The sequence below is a fragment of the Mercenaria mercenaria genome, chromosome 14 (assembly GCF_021730395.1).
Source record: "Mercenaria mercenaria strain notata chromosome 14, MADL_Memer_1, whole genome shotgun sequence".
In the NCBI taxonomy this organism is placed as follows: domain Eukaryota; kingdom Metazoa; phylum Mollusca; class Bivalvia; order Venerida; family Veneridae; genus Mercenaria; species Mercenaria mercenaria.
This window is the reverse complement of record NC_069374.1, coordinates 26,903,566-26,927,694: the sequence shown is the minus strand read 5'-3', so window position 1 is coordinate 26,927,694 and position 24,129 is coordinate 26,903,566. Positions and strand designations below refer to the sequence as shown.

The following is a 24,129-nucleotide window of genomic DNA, read 5'->3' as shown; positions in this document are numbered from 1 at the left end:
ATGGTTCATGTTGTTATGTACTTTATTCTGGGATGTATGCAAATAAATGTTGCTGTTGCTAATATTGTTGTTGTTGTGCAGTTAGCCAACAGTACTTGCAGAATAGGATGATTATCCCATAGTGTTGAATGTGTATCGTGCAGTATAGGATGACCATCAGGCATTGTCTATTGTGTATCGTGCAGTATAGGATGACTATCCCATAATATTGAATGTGTATCGTGCTCACGACCCCGCGATCCGTAAACCAACACTCTACCTACTGAGCTAAGCTGCTGGACAATTTCATAAAGTGTTGGAGACTATCATGCAGTGTCGAATGTGTACTGTACAGTAAAGGATGACTATTATAAAGTGTTGAATGTGTATCGTGCAGTGTAGGATGACTATCTGATAGTGTCGAATGCGTATCGTGCAGAGTAGGATGACTATCATGCATTGTCGAATGTGTATCGTGCAGAATAGGATGACTATCATGCACTGTCGAATGTGTATCGTGCAGTGTTAGATGACTATCATGCACTGTCGAATGCGTATCGTGCAGAGTAGGATGACTATCATGCACTGTCGAATGTGTATCGTGCAGTATAGGATGACTATCATGCAGTGTCGAATGTGTATCGTGCAGTATATGATGACTATCATGCAGCGTCGAATGTGTATCGTGCAGTGTATGATGACTATCATGCACTGTCGAATGTGTATCGTGCAGTGTTAGATGACTATCATGCACTGTCGAATGTGTATCGTGCAGTGTAGGATGACTGTCATGCAGTTTCAATCGTGCAATATCTTGCGCAGTAGGATGACAATCATGCAGTGTCAAAGACTACCATGCAGTGATTCTCATGTAATGTCGACTGTGTATCGTGCAGTATAGAATGACTATCATGCTGTGCCGAATGTGTATCAAGGAGTATAGAATGACTTATCATGCAGTGTCGAATATGTATCGTGCAGTATAGGATGACTATCATGCATAGTCAAATGTGTATCGTGGAGTATAGCATGGCTTATCATGCAGTGCCGAATGTGTATCGTGGAGTATAGAATGACTTATCATGCAGTGTCGAATGTGTATCGTGGAGTATAGAATGACTTATCATGCAGTGTCGAATGTGTATCGTGGAGTATAGAATGACTTATCATGCAGTGCCGAATGTGTATCGTGGAGTATAGAATGACTTATCATGCAGTGTCGAATATCTATCGTGGAGTATAGAATGACTTATCATGCTGTGTCGAATATGTATCGTGCAGTATAGGATGACTATCATGCATTGTCGAAGACTATCATGCATTGTCGAATGTGTATCGTACGATGTAGGATGCTTATCATGCAGTGTCGAATGTGTATCATGGAGTACAGAATGACTTATCATGCAGTGTCGAATGTGAATCATGCAGTATAGGATGACTATCATGCATTATCGAATGTGTATCGTGCAATATAGGATGGCTATCATGCAGTGTCGAATGTGTATCGTTCAGTGAAGGATGACTATCCAATAGTGTCAAATGCGTTTCGTGAAGTGTAGGACGACTTTCATGCGGTGTCGAAGACTATCTTGCAGTGTCGAATTTGTATCGTGAAGTATAGGATGACTATTATGCAGTGTCGATGACTATCATTCAGTGTAGAATGCGTATCTTACAGTGTAGGATGACTATCTTGCAGTGTCGAATGTGTATTATGCAGTGTAAGATGACTATCATGAAGTGTCGAATATGTATCGTGCAGTATAGGATGACTATCTATTGTGTCGAATGCGTATCGTGCAGTGTAGGATGACTATTTATTGTGTCAAATGCGTATCGTGCAGTTTTAGTTAACTATCATGCAGTGCTGAATGTGTATCATGCAGTGTAGGATGACAATCCGATAGTGTCGAATGCGTATCGTGCAGTATAGGATTACTATCATGCAGTGTCGAATGTGTATCGTACAGTATAGGATGACTATCATGCATTGTTGAATGTGCATCGTGCAGTAAAGGATGACTATCATGCAGTGTCGAAGACTATCTTGCAGTATCGAATATGTATTGTTTAGTATAGGATGACTATCATGCAGTGTCAAATGCGTATCGTGCTGTATATAATGATTATCTATAGTGTCAAATGCGTATCCTGCAGCGAAGGATGACAATATGCAGTGTCGAATGCGTATCGTGCAGTATATGATGACTATCATGCAGTGCCTAATGTGTATCACGCAGTATAGGTTGACTATCATGCAGTGCTCAATGTGTATCGTGCAGTGTACGATGACTGTCATGCAGTGTCGGATATGTAACGTATAGTATAGGATGACTATCATGCAGTGCCGAATGTGTATCTTACAGTGTAGATTGATTATCATGCAGGGCCGAATGTGTATCGTGCAGTGTAGGATGATTATCACGCAGTGTCGGATGCATATCGTGCAGCGTAGGATGATTATCATGCAGTGTCAAATGCATATCGTGCAGGGAAGGTTGTTTATTATGCAGTGTCGGATGCGTATGGTACAGTGTAGGATGACTATCATGCAGTGCCGAATGCATATCGTGCAGTGTAGGATGACTTTCATGCAGCGTTAAATGCGTTTCGTGCAGTGTAGGATGACTATCATGCAGTGTCGAATGTGTATCGTGCAGTGTTAGATGACTATCATGCACTGTCGAATGCGTATCGTGCAGAGTAGGATGACTATCATGCAGTGTCGAATGTGTATTCTGCAGTGTAGTTTGACTTTCATGCAGTGTCGGATGCTTATCATGTAGTATAGGATGACTATCATAATGTCGAATGTGTATCGTGCAGTCTACAGGATGACTATCATGCAGTGTCGAATGCATATCGCACAGTGTAGGATGACTATTTTGCAGTGTCTAATGCGTATCGTGCAGTGTAGGATGTCTATCATGCAGTGTCGAATGCGTATCGTACAGTGTAGGATGACTATCATAATCATGCAGTTTCGAATGTGTATCGTGCAGTATAGAATGATTATGATAATGTCGAATGTGTATCGTGCAGTGTAGGATGACTATCCCAAAATGTCAAATGACTATCGTGCAATGCAGGGTGGCGTTCGCGCAACAAATAACATCATTACGTGCTATATTTATCAATTAATAATTCTATGAGACAAAAGTGTTAATTTCAAGCAAAGAAATTTATATAATTTCTTTTTATTATTTGTAGATTATCGATAAGCATGAAAATTAGTTGAAGATCCAACTCTCGGCAGGGCCTCGCTACCGTATTTTTTATAAGTTTGTAAGTTTAGCTTTCTTAATTGAAACATTTCTCTTGCAAGTTTCGATTTGACTGCAGTCCGCAAAGTTCCCACTCCCCACTTTAAGTACTCTCCCACGCCAATGAATGTAACTAGTTACCTCGAGAAATCTATAGTCTGTAGAGCACCTCCATTTGTTATATGAATGATTTTGCGTCCATCTTCTGCATGATTATCCGATTGTACAGTAAAACCATGCGAATAGAGCTTCCATCCGTGTGCACTATTCTCAAAGGAGCCGTCACTTAAATGCAGCGAGTGGCAGGTCGAGGAGGAGGTACCAGAACCGGAAGTACCTAGTATGTAAGATGTACGTATTCAAAATATCAAATGATTTAGCGTAGGTTAATGTACGATGGACAGAAGAAAAGTCCATGTCATGGTGTTTGTATATATATTTCGACCAACCGCGTGGCCTTTGTCAGAGATAATTCAACATTGAATGATCCGTATAATTCTTACCACTACATGTTCCAGCGGAAATGGACACAGTATGCTGAAGGTCGTTCATACGTGACGATGTATGCCGAACACCATTTTTGTTCGCCAACAATACATAATACTTGGAATTTGTCCGCATTGTCTCGTGCGCCAAAACAAGATACGTCTGCATGAAAATTAAGATAGAAAAAACATGAGGTGAATGCATAAATATACGACTCGCATTCTGTACCAGATACATTGTACATGTTTGTGAACTGTATCTGTTATAGGAGAGATCGCCGTGACGTCACGCATTTTTAAAATATTTATCTGTTTATCTTGTGGTGGGCAAAACAAATGCATTTACATCGTTTTTGTATGGAATCGGAATAATTAATTTTGAATAACTTTTTCGCTTATCTATGGATTTTCAAAATTCAAGAAGTTTTGAAATACTTACATTTTTCATGTTTTCGTATTCAAATATTTTTTTTTAAAATGAAATGACATATTTATAGCCTATAAATGTAATAGGTGCGTAGTGATGTTCAAAACTTTTAGAAAACTCTGCAAGTTAAACGTTTAGAATTAATCCATTTTATTTCGAAATAATAATTAAAAGTAATTAAATTAATAAATTGCTCGTTTTATAACCTTTCCATTGATCAAAAAATTACTGAATCAGATATAGTTTGCGTTTTATAAATGTTCAGGTCGTTAGAAAAAAAAACATCACTGTTTACAAAAAACATGGACGTTTGGCGTCTGCCCACCCGATTTCTAAAAATAGAAAATACAACGGATTTGTATACAAACACGATCTCTCCTATAGCTATATTAAGATACAATACCAGTCTCCAGCACTGAAACAACAAAAATAATAGAGCGGAAAACTATAATATATAAATCATTCAGTTATGGGTATATGTACTGCTCTTTAATTAGAGTGAAAAAAACATATACTTTTATATGGAACTAAAGTGATAGTTTTATAATCTTCCTGTCTTATATAAGCAATGTTGCTATTAAAGTTATATACCGGGACAGAAACAACTTCAAAGTGAATGGATAAACTGCAAGTTTGGGTTTGAAATGCAAAAGGACACATCTAAATGTTAGCAGGCTGTTCTATGTCTGTCCGTAAGTCAAACTTTGAAAAAATAATTATTACACGAACGTGAATAGAATTGTTTACTTCACATTATAGTCAGTATGTTAATATAAACTTCACTCACTCATTAGCTTATTCATTGAAAATACCCATCTTTATAGTTTTGCCTCACAGGAATATGACGTGACGCGTGGCACAAGCGGTCATATTATACTGACACCAATCTGATTAAAGTATATCTCCTAATACGCTACGCTTAGGATCTGAAAACGTGCTATTGATAGCCTCGTTCTAACGTCCCTTCCGCTAGCCAATCAGAGCCTTACTTACAGCATGTTGTTAAAAAATATTTACCTCGGGTGATTGGTTCAAATAAAAATAGATTTGCGAAAATAAAAATAGCGATATTGGAAATCCAGTATATAAAGAAGATGAATGTGAATGGGTCATTCTCAGATCTTCGTTTAGAAAATAAAGTACCTTAGTCAGACTGATACTGACACAACAATGCTGAGCGCTAAGCGAGGATCTTCTTAATGCTGAGCGCTAGGCGTGGAAGCTTCTAGTAATATTTTTCACGTCTGTGGTATGATGCGGTCAGGGAGAGAACCAACAGTGCTGAGCGCTAAGCGAGGATCTCCTTAATGCTGAGCGCTAGGCGTGGAAGCTTCTAGTAATATTTTTCACGTCTGTGGTATGATGCGGTCAGGGAGAGAACCCGTGACCTCATATACTCGAAGCGGGCGCTCTACCACAAAGCTACCGAGGTGGTCGTTCTTAAATAATAAGTAACTCGTCGATATTACCTTAAAATTTCCATGCAGATTGGAAGGTATCGTTATAGAACCACTGAGATGTATATCTTTCCCCGGCTGCCATGTTCTAACATCCACATTCGGAATGTTGAGATTGTGCTGGGATCTGCTCGTCAGAATGTTACAACATAAAAAACAAACATGTAATATTGCTTTTTGCAATAATGAAGCGCGGCGAAATAAAAGTAACAACTTAATTAATTCGCAGGTCAATAAGTGAGCAATGGCATATATGTAAATGTACCGGTCCAGGCACTGGAAATTTCTGAGATACTCTTGAGTGTCTCCCACCTAACTAAGAGACCTGTACTGGTTCTTCCCAGGAAATACGGCTTCGCGTGTATCAGTGTTATACACCAGGCACGTTAAAGAACCTGATTGTGTATTTGCAAAAGAGCTAGGCTAAGCAAGCCGGACGGACCTGTATCTAAAAGGGATTTTTCTTTATCTGTTCTTGAGGCTTTAACTCACTCTGTCCCTATGGTCAGATCGCTGTGTCTGTACTAGTAGAGGATGAATTTCGCGCCCTGTGTGGCTGCGTTTGTTATTACTTAAAGCGCCTTTGAACGTGTTTATCATGAAAAGGGCACTATATAAATCTGGTATAATAATAATAATAATAATAATAATAATAATAATGACGATAACGTAGGTAACCATCATCCATCCCCATAGTTTCAGCTAAATGAACTACTCAATATTAGAATAATATACATAAAAAGTTTGACAATAAATGTTGAAAATTTGTTTAGGCTAGTTAAACTATAACACAATATTGAAAAATTGTTGAGAAAGACGTTAAACCCGAACACACGCACACACACACACACACACCTTATGGAAAGCGAATTATATTGGGTGGAAGCATTGACGTTGATTGGTGTATTCTGTAGTGATATTGACCTTGAGCCTGCATCGCTGTCTCGTGTGCTTTGTAAACTATCTCAATAACGTCAACATTTGACGGAAGTTTTAAGAAAATCCTTAAGTAGTTTAGCATAAAAAGAGGGGACATGAAATTGAAGGCTAAAACATTTAAGTTGTGACCTTGACCTTGAGCTGGCATGGTTGAATTGCGAGATCTGCACATCGTCTTGATAAGGGAATATTAAAGAGTCATATTTAAATCTTTCAAGGGGTTTAGGAGATACAGAGCGGACACAAAATGGAAGACTCAAACATTTGACCTTGAGTTGTGACCTTTACCATGAGCCGACACGCCCATTCATGAGTTTTTCAAATCCTCTTAATGAGGTGATAATTTGACCCAAGTTTCATGATAACCCGTCAAGGGGTTTAAATTATATGGAAAGGACACAAATGATACGGACGGACGGACAGAGACCATTCCTATAACCCCTTACCACTCGTGGAGGGGGGTAAATAAATAAAATTGAATAGTTTTAAAGACAGTATCTACCCATCGCCCGTGTTTTGCAGTACAATCCTAGCTTCGAGCGGTTTATACGGTGCGGCATAGCCATTGTTATGTAGCGTAATCTTGTAACAGAACTGTCCGCTACTCTGAGCGCTATCAGGGAGAATTGCCTGTAATATACAGTTATAATATACATACAGTTACAGATCTAATATACAAATATAGATTGCAATTAAACAGTAGTGCCATTCAACAGAATTTACCTACAATGACGACAATGTATATTAGACTAGTCTAAAGTCGAAATTATTTCATGAATATTTTGAAGAGTCTTTGTCTTGAATTCCCTTTGACCAAAAAGTTATGAGAATATAATATAGTTTTAGTTACGGGATAGATAGACACATTGTTAAATCGCTTTTTCTACGAATAAAAGCAAATATCGTTAAAAAGCGTTACACCAAGATAAGATACACTATATATCCTCTTTGTCGAATCTACACAGTCGAAAGAAGACTAAAACATGAATATACTTTGGTAAATATGATAATAAAATATTTGAAAAAAATCCCTTGGAAGCACAGAATGCAGCCAAATGAGAATAATAGCAGACTCGGTTTAACTGAGTCTGTTCATGAGAGGTAATAAAATGAGCAACACATCTCACACCCTTAGCATCGGCTTAAGCGGAACACTATTACACCTGTGAATGGACTCCACACTGAATCCAGGAACGGGCCGCCACACGCACTTAAAGATTGCTGTTGTGATAGTTAATAAAAATCTGCTAAAAGATCCCCTGGAAACATAGAATGCAACAAAAAAAATAATAATAACAGACTCGGTTTGATTGAGTCCCTTATCAATAATTGGCCTCGTGAAGCTTGGTGTAAATCTGGTTGTATTGGAAGAGTTGCTTGGACAAACTTTGTGACAGACGGAGGGACGGACGGACAACACAAAATCAGTACGTATATAAAAATAAAAACGTTTTAAACATATACACACAACTTGAACTTACATTTGTCAAATATAATCTGTATCCGAGTCTCGCAGCTATCTCGTTAAAACAACCGTGACGTTGCCAATATGATATCACTTGAGGTTCGTATGAGGCATGTACAGTTGAGTAATGAAACTTCGCCAGGTCCGCTTTTGCTTTGCTGCACTCGTAACTGTAAGTAATATACCAGAGCACGTGTTTAATGATTTATTTAAACTGCAGATTTACAGTAAATTCTCTCAATAATTTAGTAATAGAAAAATATTTTATGGTAAACTGTCAAATGTAATCATCTATGTATAAAACATACGTTAATTACTGAAGACATGCTTAATGTCAAATGCTAAATGCCAAATGCTAAGATTATAAATGCTAAATACCAAATACTTTATAGCAAATGCTGATTATCAATGCTATATACTTTATATTAAATGTCAAGTTTTAAATGTTAAATAATTAAAGCTATTTTTCAAATGATAAAATGCTTATAGCTAAACATCAAACGCACGCTATTCTGCACATTTATGTAACGTCATTTAAACAACGTGTTGACGCTAAAATATGATTTTGGACGTCACAAGATCATATAAAATATCCATAATCCGCCCCTCTCCCAAAAAGAAAGAAAGCTGGTTCGAACGTACAATTTAAGTGAGTTTGCCTTTCAATGCATCATTTGTACGTCCATTACATTGTATTTCAAATCCAAAAAAAAAAATGAAAAAACAGTAAAATATTATCAGTATAGCAGCTTTGACTTATGCCAATTCGATTTATTGACGAGACTTCGGCATAATTTACTTTACCTTATTTGTTTTTTTTAAGTACAATAACATCACTGACCTCGAAATTAAACTATAAATAACTCCCTCCGCTGTGTACATGTACTCTGGATTCCTTTATCGGATACGCACTACACAGCTATGTTGAACAGGAACGGGAACCAAGTACATCTAATTTTAGGCCCGCGCATGCGTAAACACCGACACGTGCAGATCTGACAGATCGCGGGAATTAGAGGGAGCTAACTACTGATGCAAAATAAAATGCAGAATGATGCATTTAATTTATTTTACGCCAATCGAAAATCCAAATAAACTTGCCCAGGAGAAAAGGATTAATATTGTCTAAGCTTCTTCCCCAGTTATCGGTTGCCGAAATCTCCGTTTTTCTCTTCCTTTATTTATAAATGGTCTCATGTGTTCGGGATGAATAATTTATCTAACAGCTTACTCGTAAAAATGAATGTACCACCATACGCAAAACAAAGAAAAAAGATGGAAATACAAGTTGATTTTTACTTTTACATGTTCAAATTTGTCTGTATACAGGTCATATTTACCGACAACGAAAATGATACAGTATAATGCATCATCGGATACATACAAAATACATTCATATTACAAAATTGTTTTGTTTATAAAATGTGCAACTCTATAACCAAATATCAAAACATGTTTATATTCCCTAAGTACTGACATTAGCATAATTATGTTGCATATCATAGTGAAAATGATTTACAAAACAAGCTATTTTCACAACAAATGAAATTTCTACATGAAGTAGAACTGGGTTAGAGGCTTACATGCCACCCACCACAAAGTTTAGGTTTAACAAAAATATGTTTAACAAATCAACAGGAAAAAGAAACAACAAACGGGTTAGCGGCTTCCAAGCCACACACCACAATATACCAAAATAAAACAGGTCTGTATTTCCGACTCCAAAACTCGTAATTTACTCATCACTTATCAGCAGAAAGAAAACCCGGAGGGTTAGCGGCTTCCACGCCACACACCATAATACAACAGGAGTATGCTTGTGTATATTTATGTTTTTAAAAAACTTAGTTCTTACAACTATTTTTGTGTTATAAAAACAGAGCTTTAGAACGTCATAAACCATCAAGCATTTAAAATAGGTGTACAAAAGTGACCAGTGCTATATAAATTTCGATCAAGTGTTTAAATATAATAGGCCTGTCAAACTGTAATTTCTTACGCTTACAAATGTTAAAGACCTAGACTAGCTACTAGTCTGATAATAAGTTTTTTTATATACTAATGTATTTCCTTGTCATATATCTTTCATTTATAGATAGCTCCCTGTTTATAGACTGCTCCCTTTTGAATATCTGGCTGTATTATCAGACCTTACATTCGGCAGCAAGAAAAGGTAACCATGTTATAACTATGAAGGGAAGTAATTTAACATAAAATATGAGAAGAGACTATGACTGGCAAATGTAAGGACTGGGACCAGTCTATTAAAGACCTTACGAATGAAATGACATGGTATTGAAAAAGAAAAGAGACTACATTTACACTGTGTGATCTAACTACGAATAATAGCTTAATCAAATATTCAGGACAACAAACGCGCATTATATTGGGCATTGTTTGATTAAAAAGTTTCAAATTCTAGATTTTGTATATCAGAGTGTCTGTATATAACTAGATTTAAGTCTTATTTGATAAGCTCGCTTGGTTCACATAGTCACAGATCTTTAATAATGAAAACTATACACAGATATTAGTAGACTTGAAAACTTAATTCAAGTGTCGTTTCTCCAAGGGGTCAATTATACCCTTGTATACACAGTTCTCATAATCTTGGTCAGTACACGAAGGACAGTAGCAGGATATTTTCCTTACATATAGGATACCTGCATTGAGCGTATGCAGTGTAATTTTCTGTTTTCTTTTACAGCTTTAACCTTTAACGTATACCTTTGTCTGTCTATTTCACTGTCCTCAACATAGAAAAACAAACGCCCTTTTAGTTTTGTATCCCCATTCCTAGGCGTGTATGAAGAAGTTGATGGATTACGGAAGTATTTATCTAAATACAAATATAAATCTTTTGCGTTATGAATTTCGCATTCTCTACGAATTACAGACATATGTGCTTTGTTTTTAACATGGCTACCCGCGGGGTCCTGCTCACCTTTACCATGGGACGTTTCAAAGTAGTTTCTTTGTGTTGAACAGTTGAAATCTGACTCTGAGAAGCTGACATCACGCATACAAAATTTAGATTTATATTGCTGACTACAGCCATCGGTAAATTCATGTACATATTTTAAAACGTACTTCAACTGATCTTTCAGGTAAGATTCGATCAAAAGTTTGCGAACATGGTGAATTGTATCTCTGTCATGAGTATTACTTTCAAAAATGACAAAAGCATATTCTTTTACAATGTTTGGTACATGCGTCGAGCTTGATTCAGTATTTTCTGTTTCATGACGGTATAAAACAGTTACATGTATAGATACTTCATTTCGTGAAAAATAATCGGATTGAATCTCGTCCTGAAGTTCACACTTGAAGTCCTCCGAGTAATCATGTACCATGACAACATGCCCTTCCGGTAAATTATCTACGATACTATGTAGTTGTTGTCTCTTCCAATGACACAAAAAATTGTGTAGTGGAAAATTTGAAAGCGAGTTTTTGATGTAATCCCACATTTCTTTCATTGTGGAAGTAACTTTTACAAACTGTTGCTTTTTTATATCTTTACCATTTCTGTCTTTCTTACCTGTAAATACGTACTCATACCTGTTCCAGGTTACAAAACTAGTACTATCGTCCAATTCTTGTGCCATCAACTTTATGTTACTTACACCACATTTTGTACAATCACGTTTTAAACAGGACATTCTAAACATTTTTTCATCATTGATTGATACAGGCGGGCATAGACTTTCTTCAGTAATATCAGACAAACTTCCCCATAAAAAATAATCATCTTTTAAATTTGGCGTTTTGTCCAAAATCGACTTTCTGCACTCTTTTGCTTTTTTAAATAAGCTGGAAACTTCAACGTGCTGTTTACATAAACAGGTAATTCTATCTTTTCTTTTTGCAGATTTAATGTAGTATGGTTTTAGAGATTCAAAGAGCCGTTGGCCTATTTTGATATCGGGATTTTCCTTAACAAAATTTAAATATATACCTGATTGTGTTGATGTTAAGATATGTTTTGGATGTTCTATGTATGTTTTCGGACCAATGCGTTCTCTAATAACCTTCCTTTTATCATTGAGAGGTTGACTGTTTTTGACCCAGTATTCCGCTATTTTATTACGGGCGCCTTCGCTCAATTTGTCTTTTCTTGTCTTGCGCGTGCGTGGTAGATTAACAGCTTCGCCACTGATTATCTTTTTATTAAGTTTCAAACCTTTGTTCACCAGTCGCCTATTTAAACTGGAATGATTACTTAGGGCAGTTTGTAGTTTATTTGTTTCAATATTGTTGCCTACTATACATGAGACGACTTCCTGAGCTTTTGTTCTGCATTCCGTTGATAAACCTTTGATAATACCTAAAGAAGTTTGTACGTCAGACAGAACAGCATCTGCGACCTTTTCACGAATTTTTTCACCTTCACCTTTAATCACCTTTTCAAATTCAAGGCGCCGTCTTGTTTTTAAGGAGTTAGGACTGTTTGCCGATATTAAAGCAGATATAATTTCAGATCTTTTCTCAGGTGTATAATCTCTAATAGTATCTTTTACACATTTCACGGCCCTGCTCTTTTGCATTCTGTTTTTAAATGGCTTAGTGACAGTTATGCTGCTTTCTGTTTCAGTATGTTGTTTTGTCCGAAATTTACGTACTCTTTCTTTTGTTAATTGTCTGATGTGTTCTTTCTTTTGCTGAAATTTATTTAGTTTCTCTAGATACTTTATGTATTTTCTTATTTGTTGGTGTCTTCCTTTCAGACTTGGGAAAAGAGCTTCTATGTTTACTGACAGCTTGTTTGTTTTTTTTTTCTTTCTTTTTATTTTTATACCACTGTAACCTTTCTGCCGGAGAAAGACCTATAGGAGGTTTATCCTTCATCTGAAAATTAATTACAAATGTATTTATGCTTTTTTATTACGTATATCCACCCCAAAATTACGTACAGCATATAGATCAGAACTTGGAGCAAAAACGTACGTCAAGAAACTGACACTTCCTTGTATACTCGTATTTGAACGTCAGGCAGAAATAATGTAATTTTTTTAGCATAACACTATATACGCTGTTTTATCTAAAAGTGTATTATGTTATATACCAATAGGAAGATATGATTTTGTACATTTATTTAGAGGTTAACTGGTTACAGGCTTAAGAGCATAAAACACATTACTGTTGAATCACGTAGGATACCCGTTGAACAAATACGACAAAAAATACGACGTCAGAAAATTCGTAATTATTTTAAATCTCAAATTGACCAATAACACAATGGCATTTTATACTTTCGTTTACAAAATCCATCTGTTTGTAATATGTACTTTTACATGATATAATTTTCTTTTAAAAAAATAAATAGAATAACACAAGATAAACATTTTTACATACCGTGTTCTAGTTGTATCGAATGCGTTACGCTACGACGCACTACCGTTATTTACATTTGAAATGACGCAACTAAAGTATCTGACGTCATAATTATAACGTCGTATTTACGCGCCAAATCCAGAACACGTTGGTGCAAAAATTATCAAAATCGGATAAGAATTGCTACTCCTACAACATTTTAAAAACAGATTAAATATGTTTTTTGTTACGCGTTACACATAAAAATAACGGAACACCTTATATTTATTTTGATATTCTATTTTCAATTAGCAAAAAAAAAAAATATACATCGTTTTACATTACATGCTACATATGTAAACTCTATCATGATGTATGATTTTACAGGTTTCTGACGCCTTAATTTATTATTTTGAGTCAGTTTCAAACGACTTAACAGATAAATCTAAATGTGCAGAATAGCGTGCGTTTGATGTAAAGTAATGAACTAGAAACAAATATGGCTTAAAATATATATTAAACGAATAAATTTTACTTTCAATTGTTTGGAAACATAATACGTTCCACCAGTCTGATCTGTAGCAAAAGCATAACCGGAACTGTTTAATATCATAATAGAACTTTTTTATAAAGAAACAATGCACAAAAAGGCCACAGATTGTTAAATGAGCCGTGCCATGAGAAAACCAACATAGTGGGTATGCGACCAGCATGGATCCAGACCAGCCTGCGCATCCGCGCAGTCTGGTCAGGCTCAATGCTGTTCGCTTTTAAAGCCAATTGGAATTGGAGAAACTGTTAGCGAACAGCATGGAGCCTGACCAGACTGCGCGGATGCGCAGGCTGGTCTGGATCCATGCTGGTCGCATACCCACTATGTTGGTTTTCCCATGGCATGGCTCAAATAAAGTCGGCATTTGTCTGTTTGTATCTTTAGCTCCTTATTTACATAGATATTTATCAATACATGTATAAAGATTCGATGTGCATTGTTCTGCATTTCTAAATTAACTAGTATTAAAATGTATCATTTACAATTAGCATTTATCATTTTGACCATTAGCAATAGCAGTTGATATCTAACTTCAAGCAATGAAGCAATTGGCATTTAGACCTTGGCAGTTAGCATAGTACATTTCGTATCGTACTAACTAGACCAATAAATTATGTACAAAAACTGTCTGTTCAGTTTTGATGAGCAAATATTTTATCCAAATTCAAGAATAATGTTAAGTCTCTGACTTGTCAAATATTATTTCGTCGTCTGAGCTGTCTGGTATAAATAACGCTAAATGAGCCGCGCCATGAGAAAACCAACATAGCAGCTTTGCAACCAGCATGGATCCAGACCAGCCTGCGCATCAGGATCCATGCTGTTCGGTAAAGGTTTTTCTACTTGCAATAGGCTTTGAAAGCGAAAAGCATGTATCCTGACCAGAATGCGCAGATGCGCAGGCTGGTCTGGATCTATGCTGGTCGCAAAGCCACTATGTTGGTTTTCTCATAGCGCGGCTCAAATGTTTTCCTCATTAATTAAAAGACTTACTAGCTGGTATGGCTAGGATCGTTAGTTTCCCCAGTTACGACGGTATACGTTGAATCGTCAGCCATGAATGTGGCATCGCCATCACACGGGAAAGTGCCTTGATTTCCCGGACCAGATAGTAACGCATCGTTATGGTAACCTGTAACATACGCTGTATGTTATCTTTCACTATTAAATTATAGCGGCTCGTCAAGTATGGTTTTCTCAGCTGGGTACTCGTCCAAATATATTTCCGTATTGTACAGAACAATGTTAAATAATATTTTTATTCTATATCTACTTTATTTTAGTTTAAATTAAAGATGATTCACTGAATACTAGTATTGTATTTCGGCTTTACTCATTTCAAGACTCATTATCAGACAGACACACAAACTGGAGTAAATCAATATGTCTCCCACACCACTATGTGGTGGGAGACATAATGAAGAACAACTCTGTTTACAAGATCTGTTTTATGCATTAAAACCACTAATTAATCAAAATTATTATTCTTACAGAATCAGAAATTGCTGAAATATTAACAGGTGAATTCTTAAGAAAAACAAAAATATTGATCATAGAAAAGAAAGCGTTTAAGATGTCTATACTTATTCTAGAAGCATCCGTTTCTGCCTGGTCGTCTGCTAAAGTTGTCGCGGTCTTACCAAACTCATGATACTTGTAAGCAGGAATTCGCACCTGTATATCTCTGTAAGGAAAATGTTCAGTTTTATAGAGAATATTAGGTTACTTTATTTCTAAAGTTTACCCGCCAAGTTAGAGAAAAGTGTTTTACCATATATAGCGTCATAGAGGATAAACCTAAGTTCAGAAAGACAGTAACCTAATATTCTGTTTATTCTACAGTCAATAAAATCTGTGTGTAACATAATATTTGTTTAACAAATGTTTTTCGATACAAAAATAATCCACACTGATTTTTACACATTTGTAAATTCCTACGCGCTAGTTTGATTCAGTTACGCACGATTCCTTACAATAAAACATTCATTACTTACGTAATCGAACGATTAATTTGATATTTGTAAACAAATCCAGTCGACCGTATTATTTATCAGTTTGGGTAAATCACGCATAGACGATATGAATTAGTATCTCAAACTGAGACTCGATGAACGAAGTACTGTATTAGCGCAACGCGTTAGGCCACTAGGTATGACACCCGAGGTCCGAAGTTCGATACTGGGTTGAAGTAAACTTTTACTTTTTTTCAGCATAGATACAATACCGGGTTTTCCACTGGCTTTGAAAATACATGTAATACGGTAATACAGCATACACGGGTTTTTCTAGAATATCCATTTATACCGATGTAATGTAGGCACAGTACCCCACTTTATACACTAACATATCATTCCATAGCTCGAAATGGTGAACATTGAAAAAGCTTCTGATGAGCGATTTCATTATTCTGAGGATTCTAGGAAGATCATTTGACAAGTTCTAAAGGTTTATTGTAATTTTGAAATGATGTTAATATAAAAAAAAAATAAAAAAAGAGAAGACAAACTGAGAATTAAACTGAAATAAAACAAAAAATAAAGCAAGGCTAGATAAAACATTTCCTTCAAAAATAAACCTCTCTCGAGTTTCGAACTCGTGCTATTTTCCGCTCTGCATTGAAAACCGACAGCTTAGCCGCCTGAGCTATTTCACCATTCACGTAAATGTTGATTTTTACTTGACAAGTATCATAAGAATGTCTATCTAATTTACCGTGATAACTGACCAACATAAATTATCATTCTTAGACTCGCCCGACATTTTCGCGCCATTTTTCTTATCATTCGCCGACTGTACCTCATGCTTTGCCTTCTGTATATTATATATCATAGGTTCTAACAGGGCACTCGTGTATGAAACAAGCAAAGTAGTTCTGATTCGAATAAAATACAGCCGAGAAACACGCTTGAGTTTAAACATTACATAAATTTGGGATAATACAATTCTTGAGGCCGCGTTACGTATTTAAGAGACGTTGGTTCGAACTGACTTGGTCTAAAATAGCCAAAATTTGAAAGATTCAGTAGGAAAAACTGACATGTGATAAAAACAGTATTCAACTGTGTCTTTCCACACTGAATTTATTAACTTTCAGCCTACTGGCGGCAAGTGTTTCTGCCTTTCCGACCAGCTATTCGGTCTGTAAATTTTCAGTGGACACCCCTTTGAATAATAAAGGCTATGCCCCAAATTGAATGATGGACCAATCTATTATAGGCATTAAGCAGGGTAAAGTTTAACGCTTCTAAAAAGAGAGATAAAATGCTCACCACAGCTTCGCATTTTATCATTTTATTCTACATGAAGTGACAATCAACATTCCACTTCAACGTGGCAACCTGCTAAATATAACTGCAGACAGTATGAATTAAGACTTAACCTGGATTTATCAAAAATACTTTACAAGCAGTGCATTTGTACCTGTATTATCAACATGCATTGTATGATTTTGTATGACCTACATTGAACGAAGTCGCAAACCAAAATTATCGGTTAACATCGCACAGACGTAATTATAGATGTGGGCAGACGACAATTTTCCATCGCTTTGGGGGCGGAGGAAGAACCCAGGTGATCCTCCACAACTGACCTTCATTGACAACTGGATGATTATCAATGACTTACACAGATTTAGGACTGGCGTCTAGCAGTGCCTGTAAGATTTGTTTTCTGGCACTCCATTGGTCAGGTGTGAGGTCAAATGTAGAGCTGCACCCACTAGGCGAGCCAAAATCTTTGTTAGGACAATTACCATTCTCATCCCAATAGTGCCACTCTCCTACAAATGTACAAAATTTTCACGGTATGTCCGAGTTTCATAAGGCATCGAGACAAACATGAAACTAATCTGCGTAATGTTTCTCAACGTCCCTCTGCTCAAGGCAATTTGTCTCAACGTTCATACATTTTTATACGGTAATAGATCAGAGCGAACTATTTTTGTTTTAAATACTCGCAGAAAACGGTTTTGGTAAATATCCACAATTTTCTGCCCATGGCTGCGACTGCGTCAAAAATCTCATGTCTGAAGGTAAAACAAATGCCGTCAGTTTTGCAATAATAGCGGTCTACCAAGTATTCGTATGTATTTTACTACAATGATGCTTAAGCCCGCCCGCTTAGCTCAGTAGGTAAGAGCAATGGCCTATGGATCGCGGGGTCGCGAGTTCGATCCTCGAGCGGGGCGTACGCTCTCCGTGACTATTTGATAAATGACATTGTGTCTGAACTCATTAGTCCTCAACCACTGATTCTTGTGGGGAAGTTGGCAGTTACTTGCGGAGAACAGGTTTGTACTGGTACAGAATCCAGGAACACTGGTAAGGTTAACTGCCCGCCGTTACATGACTGAAATACTGTTGAAAAAACAGCGTTAAACCCAAAACAAACAAACTAACAAATGATGCTTACCCCATTTTCCAATAAAGCCAGCCTGTATTGCTGCTATCACTCCACCGTAATCGCGAAACACGTTATGTCTGTCTAAATACTGAATATGTTGGAGCATCTGACTCAGACTTGCGTCGTGCTGGAAAAAAGGTAAGTGCAAGACATGTTATATAAGAGCAAACTTTTATTAAGTACAGTCAAACCTATGTTAAAGACCACCTCTGAACAGAGACCACCTGGCTCTAAAGACAACATGTTTTGTTTCTCATTTTACCACTAACATTCTATGTTCACATGTGAATAAAGACCACATTTTGGATCTCTAATGGGTGGTCTTTATGGACAGGTTGACTGTACTGTACTTTCAGTTTACTGTTTAACGCTTTCATGTGAGGTTTATAGATTATAAAATAGTGTCAACCTGAGAAAGGTAACTAGCTAAGGGTGTTATCATTTTTGAAGGTTCTCAATGTCTCATATCAACTGAGCTAGGCCTCAAAAGCAAATTAGTTTGCTTTGTTCGATTTGTATTGGAGGGGCCGAGGGCTTAGCTATCTGCATAGATGTTTTCTTAATTTATTTTGAATCGTGCTATATCAATGTAATGTTCAGAAAAATCTCAATTGTCTTGTACAGTTTAAGATTATAATGGAGCGTAAACAAACATTTTCAGTTTGTGTGAATATGAATATATTCGTAAATCAAAATACTTATTCAAGAAAAAAGAAGCACCCAGAATCGAATGCCTGAAATACTTCAAAGCAAACAAGGTAAAGGTAATTTTAACTGATTTATATGAATTCTTTTACACCAGTATTTTTGTCATAAAATCACCACTCATGATGCAGTGTCATGGATACATGATGCCACTTACCGTTGAACAGGTCCTAGTGTAAGCAAACCGCAGAATTACTGTCCACCCTCTTGACTGCGCCATTGCAAGATCGGCCCTGACCTTGGACAGGAAATCGCTGTCTAAATCTCCCGTGATATACGTGTCCAGGTAGTACAGACGTAACACAATGTTATAACTGCTGTTCAATGCATCCGACTAGATATTACAAATTGTTCATGAATAAAAATGTCATGAAGTATAAAAGTATTGACATTGGACATAAGCCGAATCAATTATATCAACAATAATATTATTTCAGAACGAATGTTGTTTAGTTTTCGTTTATTACGCAAAGTCTATAATTTTTTGATGATAAAAATATTAAATATTTGTTATACAGATCGGAATTTAGACAGTTTAGAATTATTACGTTTTCACTATAAAGATTTATTTTTTGCATGCTTTTGTATGTTCTCATGTCAAAAACTGACCTTGAGTGGACTGAATTTCGAAGTAAATGCTTCGACCATCATATACATTCCGCGGCCAGGATTTACCACATCTTCACTATCGTCAAGTTTGGAAAAGCTCACTGAGGAAAACCTGAATTTAAAAATTAATAGACCATGATTAGCATTATTAAAGTTCATAAGAAATGCAAGTAGCCAGTGTTACAAACATTTCTTATGTCTTTATCTTTATATACAAATTTGAACCGCAATAAATCAGGCGTCAAAAACACTCGAAGGCGTTCATGTTTTTAGAAACAACTAGAATATAGCTTTTGGTACAATAAGTTGATTAAGATAATGTAGAAAATTTACCCAGCACTACTGGTACCAAGCGATGATGGACAGGAACATGTATCTCCGAGCACACGTGAGCCCTCATACTGTACCACTAAAATACATTTTATTGAAAATATGGTATACCATTTATAATAATGAGTTAATTCCTTACACATTTGTTTGTTTGTTGATTTTTTATTTAATGATACCAACTTATGTCGCGTTTGTTATAGAGTTTAATCAGCGCGAGCTTTCTCAATCAAACTTATATTCCTAAATATATAGGTTAAGGAACAAACATTTCATTGTGTCATTTTATTATACATATCTGCTACATTTGGTTTCAAATAATTTTTTAAAAGAACGCACTTTTGTATTGGAAAACATGATGATAGTTATTTTTTAATCGTGTAAAACTTATATATAATGTTGAATAGTGTTTCTCTCCAGTATGTATTACTTTACGAATTCCTGATACAGTGCTTATCTTTCTCCTTACATAATTCATGTATATGGTTTATTTTTCACACGTAATTGGACATAGTTATAAGATCATTTTATCCATTATTTTCTATATTTTGTAAGACGTCTGTGAATTATATGTTGAGTGGTTCCGAACATAAGGTACGAAAAGTCCATCAGAACAAATTGAGAGAGAGAGAGCTGTCTATTAGTCTAGTTATGAATGCCACATGCTACAGGCCATGTTTGGTGAAGATTCATCGAGTGGTACATAAGAAGAGGTTGTGTAAATGTGCTGTCTAATTTTAGCTCTGGCGATTCTTAAAATGGACCAAACAGAATTGTCTGAACATGTTAGGGAGATGGCAATTAAAGACTACTACAGACTAAGTATGATGAAGATCCATTGAGCGGTACATGCCATGAAAATGTTTAAAGGTTTTTCTATTTTAGCTCTGGCGTCCCCTAAAAGAGTTCAAGCAAAACTACAACAAATTTGAGAGAGGACCGTGCTAGGGTGCCAGAGACTAAGTGTGATACAATTTTAACATGTGCTTTCAGAGAAGATGTGTGTGTGAATTATAGACGATGGGAGAAGGACGCCGAGCCATCCCGTTATACTAAAAGTTTACCATGACCCTTTGGTTCAGACCAGCTAAAACGCGCGGTCCATATGGATGGATAGAATGCATGTTCAAACAATATACTTTTCTCAAAATATGTTTTTTTTTTTATAAGCATTATATTCAATGAAATCTTTAGAAACACAGAAGGCAAGCAAGCAAACTATTCACGGGAAATAATAACAGAACTCTTACGCCCTTAGGTTTAGCAGCGCTTTAACGCTTAGCCTTATATTTTGAGGAAAAAATCAGATATCACTCGATCATAGGAAGAAAGGGTTGCTCTCATACACATGAAAAATTAACAGCATATAAAATGTATATTACTCTACAAAACAATTGTCAATATACTGATATATACAGCATAAAGGGACCACACTTTTCGAGCAGTTCAGCGCCTTTAAAAACTCACCATTTTCAAAGAACTGTAACACATCTTTATCTTGATGCATTTGCTATAATGTCTCAGTGCTGAAATTAAATATCACTCGGTAGGACGTAGTCTTCAGCAATTATTTATTTTTATTTCTTTATAAATTCATTTTTAAAGAGGGACAACCTTTTTCGGAATATTTTAAGTATTCGTCATACGGGACTGTACGGCGGAACATATAATGGTCAGGTAGATTGTTGGCAAAGATGTTGCTCTTTAAATATTTCTGTGTTTTGATGATATACTCCTAAACGTTAAACGAAAAACTTTTAAAACACCCATTTTAACAACAACAACAACAACAATAACAAAATCCTCATAAAAACAGGTGCGTCAAATATAGTATTCTTTTTATCTAAAACTTATGTAAACACAAAAGTACAGTCCCAACATTATAAATTTAAACTATGAATTCATTCTTCCCAAACTTGCATTTATTGCATCCGTTCATCAAATTATGCTTGAATTAAATTTGGGTTTATTTCGAAACTTTTTAGTTATTGGTAGGTATTGAATAAAACAAAAACTTACGAGCAATAATCAGCGACAATTGAAGTATACGTATCATTTCAACGGAAATCTAGCCACAACACTGTCAGTCTACTGAAAAATTTGAGAAACCTGATGCATAAATTCATATCTGGGATAAATGCCAATCTACGCAGTGACAACGGAATTTTCAAAGTATATGTTCAGATTTTATTTGCACACTTCATGTGTTTGTAAAAAGGCAAAACTAATACGTCCGATTGACCTAATTACGGTGGCACAGAGGTGACATGCACAGTTGCACTTCTCTTTTTTTGTCGTTCCCACGAGATACTAACTGGAGGGAACGACTTAGTATGTTGTGGTAACGAATTACTAAGTCGTGGGAACGACATAAAAAAGAGATGTGCAATTTAAAAAAAAAGTATTGCATTGAAAAAAAGGAGTAGCGCAATAAAAAATGTAATGTAATGTAATAAAAAAAATGCAATAAAAAAAAAAGAGTAGTGCATGCTAGCTATGTCGAGGGAACGACTTACTAACTCGTAGGAACGAATTAGCTACAATGAAGTGCAATTAAAGAAAGTAGTGTATGCCACCTCTGTGCCACCGTACCTAATAGTGTGTATATTTAAGTTTGTTTACCTCCGCCACAGGTAACCATCGGCGACACCTGAAGGAATAAGGTCAGTAATAGGTGTCGGAAAAGAGTGATGTTCTATAAAGATACGTAAGTGCGACCTGAAGTTAAGACAAAAAAGGATTTAAATTAGTTACCTTTTACCTCTAGAAGAATGATAGTCACAGGGTAAGATAAAGAAGACGCCAAAATCCCTGCTTCTTTAGTATGTCACGTGTTAAAGCTCTTATACTAAAGTAACAGTGGACTCTTTTCCAAAAGTTAGTAAATTTTACTTAAAGTATCATGGACTCCCAACCTATAGTTTTGCAATCTGACTAAAGTACATCTCCTATTACGCTACACATAGGATCTGACAACGAGCTATTCATGGCCTCGTTCTGACAATCCTTCCGCTAGCCAATCAAAAGCTACCTTACAATATCCTGCAAGCTTTAAAAGCCGTGGGTTTTGATATCAACAATTTTTATGTTGAAAGATGTCAGATAGCCGGTTAGCTCAGTCGGTAGGGCACTTGCTTTGTAAATGAGAGGTTCCGGGTTCGAGCCCTGGATTAACTACAAATTTTTCTTACTCTTTGACATTCGAACAAGTTGTCTGGTTGGTTCAAACAAAAATAGATTTGCGAAAATAAAAATAGCAATATTGGAAATCCAAAATATACAGAAGACGAATGTGAATGGGTCGTTCTCAGATCTTCGTTTAGAAGATCAAGTACTTTAGTCAGATTGATAGTTTTGTAGACAGGCATGTTACTACTGCAACACTGTGTCTGCTCTCTTGTCAACTGCGTATTGACAGGATGGTTTCGTTTAAATATTAAAGGCAGTTTTAAATCTATCATCAAAACATTTAAACGGCATTTTCTGTTGTTAAGTTTGACCGTATGGAACCTCACTCTAGAGAAAATTGCTATCTATTTACCTTGGACGTAGGGTCAGATTATTTATTTACAAAGTTTAAATTCATACTTTAAAGTGGAATCACGTTTTGAATTTCCGGTGAATGATACCAAGATACTTACAAAAACAATGAATATGCAGAATGGAGAGATAAAAATAATTTTGACAGCTCGTGAAAACTAATGACAAATTTTGACAGGTGTATGATGACTCATGACCTAATTAAATTTTTTCTGCTATTTTTACCTTCCAGTTTGATTTTCTTAAAATGAATCTTGTATATTGTAGCTTACAACTCATAAGTTAAAACAATAAATGAATATATTGTTACCTTACTGTCGTTTGTTTGTCTATCCAAATCACGTAAGAATTCCTATAGTTTCAGTCATTTGTCACTAATCAGAGCAACTCACAGTGTACAGTGTTGCAATCATACAAAACACATCCCTTATTTTCACATAGATATTGAGGATTTATCAAATGAGTACACAATTTGAATACCGATTATGTATTGCACTAATGCATAAATATCTCAGCCGTGACGTGTCCTCAAGCAATTTAGAGCTTACTTTCGAACCATGTACAAACTAACTAGGTATGTTTTTATAGGACAGGTGAGGCCTAATCTTGTCACTTTACACGGTTACATGACTCAAGGTGAAATATTTTTTAAGATATGAGCAACAC

At 36.0% G+C, this 24,129-nt stretch overlaps 1 protein-coding gene across 2 annotated transcripts in view; it reads right to left on the bottom strand.

Annotated features, from left to right (window-relative positions):
- LOC123527092 (uncharacterized) overlaps positions 1–24,011 on the bottom strand; it is a 35,938-nt gene extending 11,927 nt beyond the window's left edge. Inside the window, exons 1-15 of one of the 2 annotated variants that reach the window (XM_053523106.1) lie at positions 23,774–24,011; positions 22,546–22,641; positions 21,943–22,014; positions 19,930–20,005; positions 19,597–19,708; positions 19,145–19,321; positions 18,292–18,409; positions 17,506–17,659; positions 15,465–15,565; positions 14,875–15,013; positions 8,032–8,185; positions 7,053–7,180; positions 5,624–5,738; positions 3,746–3,890; positions 3,384–3,579 (exon numbers count right to left, since the gene is read on the bottom strand). In XM_053523106.1, the coding sequence (XP_053379081.1) occupies positions 3,384–3,579; positions 3,746–3,890; positions 5,624–5,738; positions 7,053–7,180; positions 8,032–8,185; positions 14,875–15,013; positions 15,465–15,565; positions 17,506–17,659; positions 18,292–18,409; positions 19,145–19,321; positions 19,597–19,708; positions 19,930–20,005; positions 21,943–21,979 (1,652 nt within the window). In that variant the 5' untranslated portion in view covers positions 21,980–22,014; positions 22,546–22,641; positions 23,774–24,011. The remainder of the gene's footprint in view (positions 1–3,383; positions 3,580–3,745; positions 3,891–5,623; positions 5,739–7,052; positions 7,181–8,031; positions 8,186–14,874; positions 15,014–15,464; positions 15,566–17,505; positions 17,660–18,291; positions 18,410–19,144; positions 19,322–19,596; positions 19,709–19,929; positions 20,006–21,942; positions 22,015–22,545; positions 22,642–23,773) is intronic. The other variant, XM_053523105.1, reaches the window with a different exon arrangement.
- Positions 24,012–24,129: the final 118 nt, after the last annotated feature.